The sequence below is a fragment of the Bombus fervidus genome, chromosome 14, assembly GCF_041682495.2.
Source record: "Bombus fervidus isolate BK054 chromosome 14, iyBomFerv1, whole genome shotgun sequence".
NCBI lineage: Eukaryota > Metazoa > Arthropoda > Insecta > Hymenoptera > Apidae > Bombus > Bombus fervidus.
In genome coordinates this window covers 8,325,197-8,339,132 of record NC_091530.1, presented here as the reverse complement: position 1 = coordinate 8,339,132, position 13,936 = coordinate 8,325,197, and the positions used below count along the sequence as shown (strand labels likewise).

The following is a 13,936-nucleotide window of genomic DNA, read 5'->3' as shown; positions in this document are numbered from 1 at the left end:
GAAATTTCTCTGATAAACAAAAATATACAAAACATCTCGTTTAATAGAAAGAGCGATTTTTCTGACAAATATACAATATATCATTTTCTTCCAATTTTACATTATGTGTTGATATGTTCCCTTACGAACTGGCAAGTTTCAACAACTTTTCTATAACGCCTTTCGGCGATGAGGCGCTGTTTGGTATTGTATCCGTTTTACCATCTGAAGTCAGATCTCGCAACGAATTAATCTCGATTGGCACAGAAAACTGCTTACAAGTGGAGGATACACATGAAACTGTAGTCAAACTTTCAATACGCGAAGCAGCGCTTTATAGTTTGAAACAAAAAAAAAAGGAAAGAAATTATTAAAAAATTAAAAAATATCTCATACTAAATGGAATCGAACGTCAAAACAGAAGACATGACGAATTTTCTAATTCCATGTATACATTCTAAAAAAATAAATATAATAATTACAGAAAATTATCATCACCCGTAGTAGCAATTAAGCGTTTCAGAAGAAATTTCGTTAGTTTCAACGATTACGATCCGCAAATCGAATCGCCGTGTTCTATAATGCTTCTGTTCTTTCTACAATAAATTTCTAGTTTCCTCTCATTGCTTTCTTATCGCTTTTTTGTATCCTTAAAGAAATAACTGATTGCGGTATCAATCTAGCAGTGTACTTTCGTTTACACGCATACACATTCTATACTTTGCATGTAAGTAATGCCTATTTTCCAAATGTATGAAATATGCTCGACCAGAAAATTATGTCGCAATTCTTGAGACATCACCTTAGGTTTAGGGTTTCATTAATTTTCCTTTATCTCCTCCGGATACTCGTGTCGTCGAGGCACATTATCGTTTCGCTCACTCACTCGCTTCTACTATTCATCTCGCTCTCGCTCTCTTTCTCTCTCTCTCTCTCTCTTTCTCGTGCGCGCTTGCACTCGCTCTCTCTCTCTCTCTCTCTCTCTTCCACGCAATTCTACGCATTTCCGTGGTACCCTGACCCGCAATGCGATTTATCCTTACAGAAAATGAACTTTTTGTACTATCAATAACGTCGAATGCGCGGGCAAGGTATCGCAGTTATGCGCGGCTATCCATGGGCTTGTTATTGCACCACTATATCGAATCGATGATTAATCTAGTATGCATACACTATTTCATACATGACATTTTTTACACGGAAAATTTCACATTTTATTTGCATTTCACTTTCGATCCGATTGTTATATTCGATACTTTATAAATTAACAATAATTATAATACGCATTAATCTTTCCAATGAGAAATACGGAAAAGTAAGACAGTATGTGAATAAATTCGTTTTCATCCCCGAATTTTCGAGACATAAATATAATTTATCTCTATCTAATATCTAATAATAGTACTAGATCACTGGTAATCAACGAGATCCGTTTCTTGCAAATGAACGGGGATAAAAATCATCGCTGAACGAAATTGCGTATGCACACACAGATTCCTGTTACACGGGAATAATAATCGAACGCAAGATAAAAGTTCGCACTGTCCGTCAATCGATGTTACAACGAACGTTTTCTCGCTTATTCTCTTGATTCATTGGAAAAGCAATAATTCTTTTTCGTATTCCACATTATTCACAAACAGGATGATGATCCACGGTTAAAAATTGCATTGTTACGCAATATGTCTACCTTTGCTTTTTATTTCGTTTTCCTCTTTTTTCCCGTCTTACCTTCACTTTTCTTCTTTTCCTTTCTTTTTTCTTTTTGATTCCTGATCGTATCCTCTTGACGGTATATATGTCCATACGCGATATTGTTGTTCTCTTTTCCGTTTAGTATAAATGTCTTATCCGGTGACGTCGACGCACGTAGACAATTTAAAAATTCAATACATACGAATATATAGTTTCGTTTAATACGAAATGCGTACTTAATGAGGATTTCCCTTAACGATTAATTTTACGCGTATTAATATGTGATGCTTATGAGTTTATGAGCTACCATACTAAAGGAAAAACATACACCACTGAAAGATTATATCGTTACTTTATCGCGATCGCCTTCATTATATTCGGATCGCCGAAAGCTACGTTTGCACTGTGCATACGTTCAATGGAGACACGATGTTCAAATTAAGCGAGTTACTTGACATTATATGTTAAACGTTACTCTTTTCACTTTCTTTTTCCTATTAGAAATGAATCATCCTTGCATGCGGTCGCATTGCAATGAACATCGTTACACCGCCATTCCATATATAAATAGTGAAGCACATTAAAAACATAGCAGTAAGCTAAGTAATATGCAAATATTGGAAAACCTCCACTAATTCTATGCAAAGTATAGCTTGTAGGATACCATTCATTAAAACTAGGACTTATCGTTATTATAATTATAATTCAGTTGCTTTCTCTTTTCTTTTTATTTCACAAATCTTTCTTCGTTTCTATCGATTTTTATGTGCAACATGGTTATGGATTCTGCTCCATTTACTAACAAATTTGCTTTCTTCGATTGACCGAAAACAAATTTGTCCAGAACCATATTTCCGCGAATACTATATATTTATAGAAATGAAACTATTCTTATCAATAGTTATAATTTATGTACAATTTAACAATCTGGTTGTAATAACTTTTCTCTTTTTCTCTCTCTCCCTCTCTCTCTCTATTTCTCCATCTTTTTCCCCTTCTCTTCTTTCTCTCTGTCTCGAATTTCAATGATATTAGATAAATTACGTCACAAAATTATATCGAGCTCAACTTATTATGCCCTGCCGTGTCACATTTAATGATGGAAACAAGTCAAAATGATTTTTTCTTCTCTCTTCGCTGCGTAATACGTTTCTGCTTTGTACATGTATTTACGTATCAAACCATTTCAGACAGAATTTCTTCGAACGACTACTAATAACGCTAACCGTGCAACTCGTGCAATTTTGCCAAAATACTAGTTAACACTTCCACGCGCGCATTAATTCGCATAGACTGGTTAAAATTTATTTCAAAATGGATCAGAAATTGAAATAACTTTTACCAAATCTCCTCCACTTAACATATTGATAGTTCAACCAAGTAGATTGGCAAATTTCCCGATTATTTCTGCACGCAAGATACACGTGGACGTTCTTCATTTCTATTGAAAGGTATAATACGATTCCATGAATTCGTGCCGTTATCATTCGATTTATGTTCCTCGTTATTATTCTTCCTTCATTTACGGCTACGAACTTTTATTCAAGAATATATTGTATATGTATAATATATAATGTGTGCGTGTGCGTGCATGTGTATGTGTGTGTATGTGTGTGCGCGCGTGTGTGTAAAAAATCATTTTTACTTGTTAAATCTTGGTGGCCTCCTCAATCGTGGTATCAATTCTGCCCTAACCGTTCTAGCATAATTTGGAGCAGCATACTGATCCGTTACGGCGATAGGACTTTGCAGGCTTTGTATGAACATTGGTGACTCTTGTAGTTGTCCTACACCTGCTTGATACTGATACTGACTATTCGCTATATCCGCAGTCGGATAATGATTAGGTTGCACGAATTGAGGAGGATTGTCGTATTGCGGATACGGAATAGAACTCTCTGCAGAGAATTGAGGGATTACTGGGTTCACATTCACTGGTGTAGTTGCAAAACTGCCAGGATCATATGTTTGATATTGATTCAGCTGTCCAATTTGCGTTGTACTGAATGGAGGTGATTGAGGAAACTGAGATGTGTCAGGAAATAGCACACTTGCAACAGTTGGCTGAGGGAAGCTTTCCGGTCTGGCATAAGGTGACATATTCGCCGTGACATTGCTTAAATTTTGAACATTTGGAATACCAGCGATCTGTGATGTGCCATAGCTATGGAAGGTTTGCCTACTGTGATCAAGATCCTTCACACCACTTTGCAGAGAACTCGCTACATTCAGCTTCGATTTTGAGTTTGGACCACCAATATCATTATGCTTGGTTCTTGCTTCTGTGACAAAAGGATGGCGAACATTCACGATGCTCTGTGGAGCACGCAGTGGTGGAAAATTGATCGGTGTCATCTTCGACACGGGATTCTGTTGTTCCAATGCTTTCCTAGCTACGGCAAATGCGGTGTTATCGTTCCGTGACACTGGCCGAGATTGATGTGTACTGGAAGCAGTTCCATGGTTCTCCCTATGCAACGTTTGAACCGACGACTGGTTTACGAACCTCGATGATAAGTTGTTCATAGTTGTGCTATTCCTTGTTTTGTAATCCTGATTGTTTACAGATGATTCTTTGTATTCGGATTGTATTTGATAATTCTTCATTTTCGAATCAATTTCACTGGAAAACTTTTTAGCGGAGTAATCTTTGGACTTAGATGTACTCTCGTGAGAAACATTACCACTAACACATGTTGCAGTAACACCTCTTACATTACTGAAAGTAGAACTAGATTGATTTGCGGTTACGATTGATGTATTCTTTGTTAGTTGTTCGTTAGATTTTAAATTCTCGTTGTTTCCACTATTCTTTTTTATAGATGAATTCATCCTATTTGAAGAAACTGTAACAGTTGATGTTGTGGTGATTGTACTCAATGTAGCATCTTTATTTCCCATTGCAGTGTTTACTACTCTGACGGATGGCTTTGATAATCTACTTTTGTTCCCCACGTGATCGAGCTTTTGACTTTTACCCTTATCCGCTACTTGACTGTTTGATAAAATTTTGGAATCTGCACTGCTATTTTGATTTTTGGACAGTAAATTATTATGTGATTTACAATTAATAGTGACAGCTGGCAGGAGCAAAGCGCTGGCTCACTTTTTGGTCATGATTTTAAGATATTCCAGAGCGTTTTGAGCAGCACTAGCTTGAGCATCTTTACTAGTAACACCACAACCATAGCAAACTGCTACTGGCAAGGTAGACAACTGCACAAGGCACTGGCATTTACCTGTAATAAGGAGGGAAACATTCATCTAATCCAATCCATATATATTTACATATAATGAAAATAATAATCAAAACATTACTTTTTATTTATAATTCTTCAATTAATGCTCCAATTATAATGAACAATATGAAAGAAAGCAACACGAATATTAGACATTCAAATAAATGAAATATGATATAGCTGATATATGAAGATAATTGGTAAACTTAAGAATTTTGAACATTTAGATAAGATAAAGGACTATTTTAAGAAAAATATATGAATAATACCTAAATATTGACTACAGATAATTGTGATGTATAATAATTATGTCATAGGTTATACACATGTTTTATAGAGTTCTTTTTTTGTAAGAGGTGTACATTGATAAAAATTATGGCTGGAATAAAATCTGCTAAAAGTGCTTTACGTAAAAAAATGAAAGATATTATTACACAACTTAATACTGAAGAGAAACAAAGACAATCAATGAAGGTATTTGATAAAGTAAGTATATTGAAGAAATAATCAAGGTATTCATAATATAAAGAAGAGGTTATGTTATATCTTTATCTGAAACTCTTTATGACAAACATATTTTTGCATGCACAGCTATGTTCTCTACCACAGTTTCGAGAAAGCACAAGAATTTCCTTATATCTAAGTACAAAAGATGAAATTGACACAATTGAAATATTAAAATATATATTTGAAAGAAAAAAAGTCGTATTTGTTCCTAGGTATAAAGGAAAAGAAATGGAAATGGTTAAATTACTTTCGATGCAAGATTATGAAACACTACCATTAACCAAATGGAATATTAAACAACCAAATGTTAATGAACTTAGAGAAAACGCATTACAAACTGGTAAAACCTGAAATATTTAATGCATACAATCATGCTCCATTTTAGATTATAATATTATTGATATTTTCTAAATTCATTAAAACTAACAAGATACAAAATTTAATATTTTATAAAATTATATATTTTAGGTGGATTAGATTTAATACTTATACCAGGTGTTGCATTTACTGCTAATGGTAAGTAAGTTTAGTTTGTATAGATTATTTCGAAAAGCTTTAATTTTTAAAAATTACAGTAATATGTATTATCAATTAGGAAAACGTTTGGGACATGGAATGGGTTATTATGATAAATTTTTGGACTTATGTTTAAAGAAACAACAAAAAATACCGCACTTAATTGCACTGGCATTTAATGAACAATTGTGTGAAGATATTCCTACATCTGAAAATGATATACTTTTGGATCTTGTACTTACAGAAAAATAATTTATAATGAGAAAATTTACGTTTTGTATTCATGTTCTTAATTTAACTGTATTTTCTAATAAATAAGTTAAATATAAATATATATAAACTAATATAAATTAATAAAATTTGATTTAACAAAAAAAAGAATCAATAACTTACCACTGATAGACTTTTCCTCAATATCAACATAAGTTACTTCAAATTGCTGCTCTGAAGCAATTTCTTGCAAGAACTGTACCAAATTTACATCACCATCATTCAAACATGTATTCTATAACAAAAAGAAACAATGAAGCAAATTTAATGAAATTAAAAAATCTAATCAAATTGCTTTTTCATTTTTATACTTTGAAACAGAGTAAAACCAATGTGTCTGAATTAATTGTATTACAAACCTGTAATTCAAAAAGTTTAACACCAGTGGATGACTTCAGACTTTTATGAAATTGTGAAACCTTAAGGCTATGAATAGTAGTTAATGTTGAAATTTTGCTACCTTTCAAATCAGCATAACGGGCACTCACATTTGCATTTCTTTGTAAAACCTATAACGGACAATTAATATATGTAAGAATTTATTTAAATGCGTATCATTGAAGAAAGTTCTCCAATGACTGCACATATATTACAAGTAAAATGAAGTGGAAATGATCCAAGCATGTTATTGTTAAAAACATATGCTGTTGTGTAAATGACTTACGATACAAATACACATATAAAATGTGTAATTGAAATATTAATAATTATCCGTTATAGATTCAGGGTGATCAGAAAGGTAGCTCATATTTCATAATACTGTTTCCAGTGCCAAATCACTTCCACTTTACTAAACATACACACACATACACAACAAAATCAATACACATACAAATACACAACTTATATAAACAATATTTTAATATTATTGCATCATACCAAATGTATAAAAAATATATAAAATTATACTTTATAATTTTATAATAAATTTATTTTATATATACATAAGCAAACAAAATAGTCTTACCTCATCTTCATCTATATTAGAGCTTTCTGTGTTCATATAATGTAAAGCTTGCCACATTTTGTGAGCTGCATGCCTTTTTGCAACTTTCTTACTTTTTCCTTGGCCAACTTCCCGATATTTTAAAACAGAACAGACAATTGTGAATTGCCTCTCATGTGGCAAGCCCTCTTCATTTTCTATTGTATATTTTGGTGGAGGCCAGTGACGTGACATGCACATTTCTTGTAATGCTCCAATTGGATTTGTAATTATTTTTTCTTCTCCATATCCAGATAATTCTTGTAAGTTTTCAGAACTGTATAAAATAAACTAAATTAAACACATAAATATATAAAAAATTATATACAAAAAGTATATGTTTGTTAATATATATTTGTTACTCTGATAAATTATTTGGAAGTGGAGAATCTGGTGATTCACTATTTAGTCTACACAGTTTATCCAATACAGCCCTTGCAGCAGCATGCTTTGCCTCCTTTTTTGATTTTCCAGTCCCCATTGCTGAAACAATTGGATCTACTTCAATCATCAGATACTTATCATTTTACACTTTTGCTCAATGTAAATGTGTAATTAATTTCTATATAAAAGTAAATTTATAATACTACACTAAATAATACTAAAGTAAATAAAACAAACATTAACTTAACCTCCATTGAAACTACGTGGTCAACTCTATAGTTTACTTATATTTAATGATTATGACTTATAATTAAGTAAAAATATATGTTATAATGTCAGTTTCAATTGCTATCTTAGACTGGATGTATCCTGATTTAAATCAGTGAGTTGAAAAATAAATATTGCATTATCAAAATTAGATACAAACCAACAACATCAGCAACAGTAACACGGTAACGAAAAATAGGCTCATGGATAGCACCCTCTACTTGTATTAACTCATACTTTGGTGTCGTGCCCCTACGAGAAAGCAATTCCTGAAGAATAGAAACTGGTGTTTTGTTGGACAATGATTTCATCTCCAATTGAGCGGCCTCACTTATTGGACGTTTTCCTATCATCAAACTGTGTAATGATGATCGAACTCGGTTACGCCGACTAACATTGTTTGAGTGGTTAGGAATCCCACCTACACTGGCCATCATATTAGGCCCAACCTGTTGCGGTTGATGTATTTCCTCCATTTCTGCAATCTATAAATTACAACAGATATTTTTATATATATAATCTTTAATAAAAGTTTGATTTAAAAAATGTAATAAGTGATAAAATCATATCTTTTATTTATAACATATTACAATTATCAAACATGAAATTGTGTATTCATTCAATTATACAGTTTCCTTTTAAAGATTACTTATTATCATTCCATTAAGTTCTATATCATAAACTTCATATTATTAAATAAACAATCAAAGGGTTTTAGATTAATGAAAGATGTCAAGCATTGGAAATCTTCCAAATTATTTTTATTTACTAAATGTTCAAATCAATAACCCCTATTGTAAAGTCATAACATAAGGAGATTTTCTTTGTGAAAAAGCAAACTTTCTGATAATATGTCATATCATATTATTAATATATATTTTGTTCATCTATCCTTTATATAATAATCTTACAATCAACGAAAAATAAAATAATAAGTTATTACTAACGTGTGAATCCATATTGATATTTTAGTAAGGTACTTAACGACGAGCACAAGATCTATGCAGTATAAAACGGTAGGAAAACCGGCTGGCGGCCATGATTGTTATAAAATTCATTGATTAATTCTAGTATGTAAAGCATAGAAAATTCAATAACGAAATACGAAGGTTAAGCTTTATTGCGATTTCACCGAGAACGGAGCCAATGACGACTTTCATCACTGACAGGGTTCTATTTAAAACGATGATAAAGAAGAGCATAGAGCAATCGGTCACAGTATCGTCCGCTACACAAAATCTAAAAAGTCACTACCTTTACTCACAATTTTCAAACGTTCTATATATATTAACTGGCTCCTTAACAGGCCAATTCCTATACGAAAAGCGAATCCCGCTTTTTGTGACCGATCCAAATCTCACAAAAAGCTTGATCCGTTTGACGACAGAAAAATGGTTTACTGACTACCGGAGAATCTTCCTCGTTTCTGATTCTGCCGCAGTATGCAATCTGAACAGTTTTTATAGACGCAGGAAGCACGCGCATCTTTCTGCGCAGGTGCATTACTGGTGTGGTTTTATAGAAACAAATGCACGTTTTGTCGTATTTAAAATACAATAAATTTTTTTTATCTAGAATATAAAAATACTAAAGTATCTGTCTTTCAACTATATAATATAATATAATATTTAACATATATAAAGGGAGATATAATAAACATACAAAACATACTATTCCAATGAAAAATATAATGAACCTTTCTTTTTTCGAAATTCCCATTAATGACTTTTTAATTCGATATTTACTGTAATTTGAACTTATATATGATTTAAATATAATAGTTTCATATATTTTAGTGCGTTTTATTAATACAATGCAAATTTTAACGAAATTTCTTGAAGTTTCAGTCAAATGTCCTTATAAATAATAATTCATACGTTTGATAAATTTCATTTAATATACTATGGAGTAAAAACAAAACTCTGAACATTATACAACAATCTGTAGGGATACTGAATCTACAATATTATTTATGTTTGAATTGGCGCCATTTTGAGAAATACACCGCCATTTTCAATTTTCACTATCGTTTCTTGGCAACACCGGATGTTGGTATGTTTCGCATTTGTATACCACCTGGTATCATCACTTCCGGCTGTTACCCGCTGAAACAGTCTAAAGATTGTACGCCATTATTGCATACTGACGCTACAGTGCACTATTCCAAACATTTTGACCGGTTTTTGCTACATTTATCCTATTCATTCATAGTTGAAAATCCATAATGAGTGATATCGAGGTAAATATTACATTTTCCTTTTTTAAATATTACTTTTACGTGTAATTTTATACATATTGTGACCGTAACGACATGCGGCTGATCACAGCCATTATCGATCCATCAACGTTCAACTATGTTTCATATTTATATTACCATTTTAATGCTCTTATTTTACTCTTAAACTATTAAAAATTTGCAGATTTATTGATAGTGGTGTTACTAACCTTTTTATTTTTATAAAATATATTTGTTGATCCAACTAATTTTTTGTAATTCTGTTTTAACTATAATTTAGAAGGTTAAGCATTTGAATCTCCATGATTATTAAAATTAGCAATATTTTGAAAATCCAAAATATAGTTCAATTAATTTACAATATAAATTATTTTTTATTTCATTTCTATATAACGTTCTTGAATTTATAGTTTAAAAGGTAAACGAAACATAAATAAATATAAAATACTAGCAGAGAATTAAAATTATATTCTTTATTCCAGCGGAGTGGTAGTCGTAGTGCAAGTCCTAGAAGACCAAGAACAGCAGATGGAGGTTTGAGAGACTCACGTTCACATTCAAGATCACGTAAATCACGGGAACGTAAAGAATCTCACCGACCAGTGAAAGAATATTCACGATCACGAAGCCGTTCAGTTTCAAGAGGAAGAAAGTCATATCGCAGTAGCAAATATGCTAGTGCTGGTCACCGTGGTAGTAGTCGCAGTCGTAGTCGTTCTCCTTATAGGGGTGGTCGATATTCTCGAAGCAGATCCCGATCATACTCTCGTTCCCGTTACTCTCGCGAACATGATAGGAACATTTATCGTTCACACTCTCGGAGTCCAATGTCATCTAGACGACGTCATGTTGGAAACAGAGATAATCCATGTCCTTCCAGATGCTTAGGTGTATTTGGGCTTTCTATTTTTACAACTGAACAACAAATACATCACATTTTTTCCAAATATGGACCTGTCGAACGTGTACAAGTTGTAATTGATGCAAAGGTACTTAAATATTAACGTTTTATAAATTACAATATTATATTTACATACTAACATATGTTAATTGTGCAAAGATCTAACATTAATGTTCATATACAACAAATACATATACAACCCCATAACTATTAAAAAAAAGATAAGGGGAATAATAAATTATACCAGAGATTTAGAACGTTCGTGCATTAAGTTTGTGCAAAACGTTAAAGGCCTCTGGTCACATTTTATTTTATCTAAAAACCAAATGGAACAAGATTTTGTATATATTTATTTTCCATATTTTGATTAAAAATCGTATAATATATTGATGCATAAATATTTATATTTTAGACTGGACGATCCAGAGGATTCTGTTTTGTATATTTTGAATCATCTGAAGATGCTAAAGTAGCGAAAGAACAGTGCACAGGGATGGATATTGATGGTCGAAGAATAAGGGTAGATTTTTCGATTACACAAAGAGCTCACACGCCAACTCCAGGAATTTACATGGGAAAACCTACACATTTACATGATAGAGGATGGGATGGACCCAGAAGACGAGAGTGAGTTTGTATTTTTTAAGATATAATTCCTAAATGAAACTTACAAAAAGACAGAAAAAACTATTATTTTTCTTTCATTAAACAGTAGTTACAGAGGAAGCTATCGACGTTCACCTAGCCCATATTACAATCGCCGTCGCTCACGCTACGATAGATCTCGATCACGCTCTTATTCACCACGTAAGTTTACTTTTTGTTCTGTCACACGACCTAATATAAGCAGTCTACATGGATATGTGTCTCCTTTAAAAATATTTACATAACATTTAATCAATTAAGATAACTAGATCTAACAAAATACAAAAACTCATTGATTTAATATTATATAATTCGCCAAGATTCGTATTTATGAACCTAAAAATACTTTAAATCTATTCATAAAAGATTAATGATATTAATTAAATGTCAGTCACATATGCTAATATATACATATACAGTGTATAATATTGCATTTATTGTGAAATTTTAAATAATATTAAAATATTTATCAACTATGAAATCTAATGTATCGTAATTTAAAGCAAGAAGTTTACTTGAGTTTTTTATTTTAGATTAAATTATTTTCAGAATTATTAATATACAAAACATTAACATGTTTTAAAGAGTTGCATGCAATAAAATTTCACTGTTTGAAGTACTTTCTCACAAAAATTAGCTTTCTTTGACTAAACTAAAGATACTAAACAGTATGTTAATATACTTCTCCTATTCAGTGTTATATATATATATAATTTATAGAAGTATATATATATATATATATGTACACACTTACATTTTAATGAATGAAAAACTGTATATTTACATATACAGAATGCACATATGAACACAATTGTAAGTGATTTTAAAATTTATATTATCATTCACTTATAACTGAAGTTCTTAATTTAGATTCATATTTTCGTAGACCGCTTATATTTACTTCAAGAAAAATGTTTAAGTACAAATAAGTAGTTAAATTAGCAAGAATGGAAGACAGGAGCATCAAGGAATGCATCCGATAAATCGTACGGTAGTAACTAAGTGTAACCCGTAACATGGGTCAAACAATCATAGTTTTTGTTGCTTAATGAATTTCAGGTCGATATTAAGTGACACGAGTGTGATGCGAGAGGCCAGGTGTTTGGGAGACCATTTGTGTGACTTGACCCTTTGACCTCAAATTTCTTCTAACAATACTGTACCGGGTCAAAAAATGCAAACGCTACATTCTTACTACTATTCTTACCTTACCTAGTTCTGCATTATATGCAATTAATATACAGCATTTAAATTATGATCGTACAATATCAGTTAATCAGATAATCTAATATGCAAAGAAGTGTAGTATATTCTTTGCATGAAAGAGTAAGGTTAGAATGGACGCAAACAAAACCTTATTTTCACAATGTTTCATTTCCTAAGAAATTGTTATGAAGATAAGGTTTACGTATTGTAATATGATGCTAATATGTGAAGGTTGGAATATAATTGTTTCTATCTTTCTTTGGTTCCAATTTGATTTCAGTTTTGCTTAAAAATTATATTCCAGCCATTCTGTTTTTTAACATAACTGCTAAAACGTGTTACAAATCAGGAAAAAATGTGGTATTCACAAATATTTATATGAAAAGAAAAATATTTAAAAAAACGGAAAGACCGAAAGACATACAGAAACGAATGAAACAAAACAAAAATAAATTTAAAAATAGAAGTAAGTTCTCTAACCTGTTTGTTTGTTTATAAGGTTTTGAATCAAGAGGTATTGGATGATAGAGGGAAGTTTGAAGTTTCACTCTGAAAAAATGAAAGTTTTGAAAAGTTGAAGACAAGATATCTGAAGATGTTTGTCTTGCTCGAATTTCGAAGATCCGAAGGTTTTTCGCGCTTGTGACAAAGAATATGATCCGAATCGCATTCCTTACCGGCTGAGAAGTCTCAAGCCTAGAAGAACTGCAAGCCTCAAGACAGTAAGAAATCGTTGATCGTCAGGCCCCCGACCTGGACAAGCCAGTGGTTGGGGGTGAAACTGGTCGAACGTTTCAGAAAATGTTCAAGAAGCATCGAATTCTTTTATGAGTAGGGAAGAGCGTAAGCTGCTCCAAGGTTTATACCGATCATATTCTTTATCAGTTGATTTGGTTAAATAATATATCCGTAAATAGGTGTTATATAATAAATAAACATATATACCTTCGCCCTTATTCCCTCCACCATCCTAAAACCTCCTATTTATCCTTAAGGGTAACATCCTATTGTTTTCACTTTGTATAGGAATAAGCAGCGGCAATTCGAATTGAAACTATTAATAAACAGTGTTTTTTTAATATAAATTATTTACCTGTCATTTATTA

At 31.9% G+C, this 13,936-nt stretch overlaps 3 protein-coding genes across 9 annotated transcripts; 2 read left to right on the top strand and 1 right to left on the bottom strand.

The window, feature by feature from the left end:
- Window positions 1-4,776: 4,776 nt before the first annotated feature.
- Window positions 4,777-9,305, bottom strand: LOC139994479 (protein Loquacious-like). Of its 6 annotated transcripts, XM_072017156.1 has the most exons (8): window positions 9,107-9,305; window positions 8,790-8,884; window positions 8,003-8,327; window positions 7,554-7,689; window positions 7,174-7,468; window positions 6,566-6,715; window positions 6,330-6,441; window positions 4,777-4,913 (listed from the first exon to the last, which is right to left on the bottom strand). In XM_072017156.1, exons 2-8 carry the CDS (start codon window positions 8,799-8,801, stop codon window positions 4,777-4,779), a joined length of 1,167 nt encoding a protein of 388 aa, XP_071873257.1. In that variant the 5' UTR covers window positions 8,802-8,884; window positions 9,107-9,305. The 6 variants fall into 6 exon arrangements, with proteins under 6 accessions (XP_071873257.1, XP_071873259.1, XP_071873256.1 ...); XM_072017158.1 differs by lacking the exon at window positions 8,790-8,884; XM_072017155.1 differs by lacking the exon at window positions 9,107-9,305 and having other exon boundaries at window positions 8,790-9,100.
- On the top strand, window positions 5,245-6,203 carry Mthfs (methenyltetrahydrofolate synthetase). Its single transcript, XM_072017161.1, has 4 exons — window positions 5,245-5,399; window positions 5,505-5,760; window positions 5,889-5,936; window positions 6,016-6,203. The coding sequence occupies exons 1-4, from the start codon at window positions 5,289-5,291 to the stop codon at window positions 6,186-6,188; spliced, it is 588 nt and encodes a 195-aa protein (XP_071873262.1). The 5' UTR covers window positions 5,245-5,288; the 3' UTR covers window positions 6,189-6,203.
- Window positions 9,306-9,922: 617 nt separating the features above from the next.
- On the top strand, window positions 9,923-13,915 carry Tra2 (transformer 2). 2 transcript variants are annotated; one of them, XM_072016155.1, is made up of 5 exons: window positions 9,923-10,081; window positions 10,561-11,067; window positions 11,392-11,606; window positions 11,692-11,786; window positions 13,330-13,915. In XM_072016155.1, the coding sequence occupies exons 1-5, from the start codon at window positions 10,067-10,069 to the stop codon at window positions 13,353-13,355; spliced, it is 858 nt and encodes a 285-aa protein (XP_071872256.1). In that variant the 5' UTR covers window positions 9,923-10,066; the 3' UTR covers window positions 13,356-13,915. The 2 variants fall into 2 exon arrangements, with proteins under 2 accessions (XP_071872256.1, XP_071872258.1); XM_072016157.1 differs by having other exon boundaries at window positions 12,684-13,915.
- Window positions 13,916-13,936: the final 21 nt, after the last annotated feature.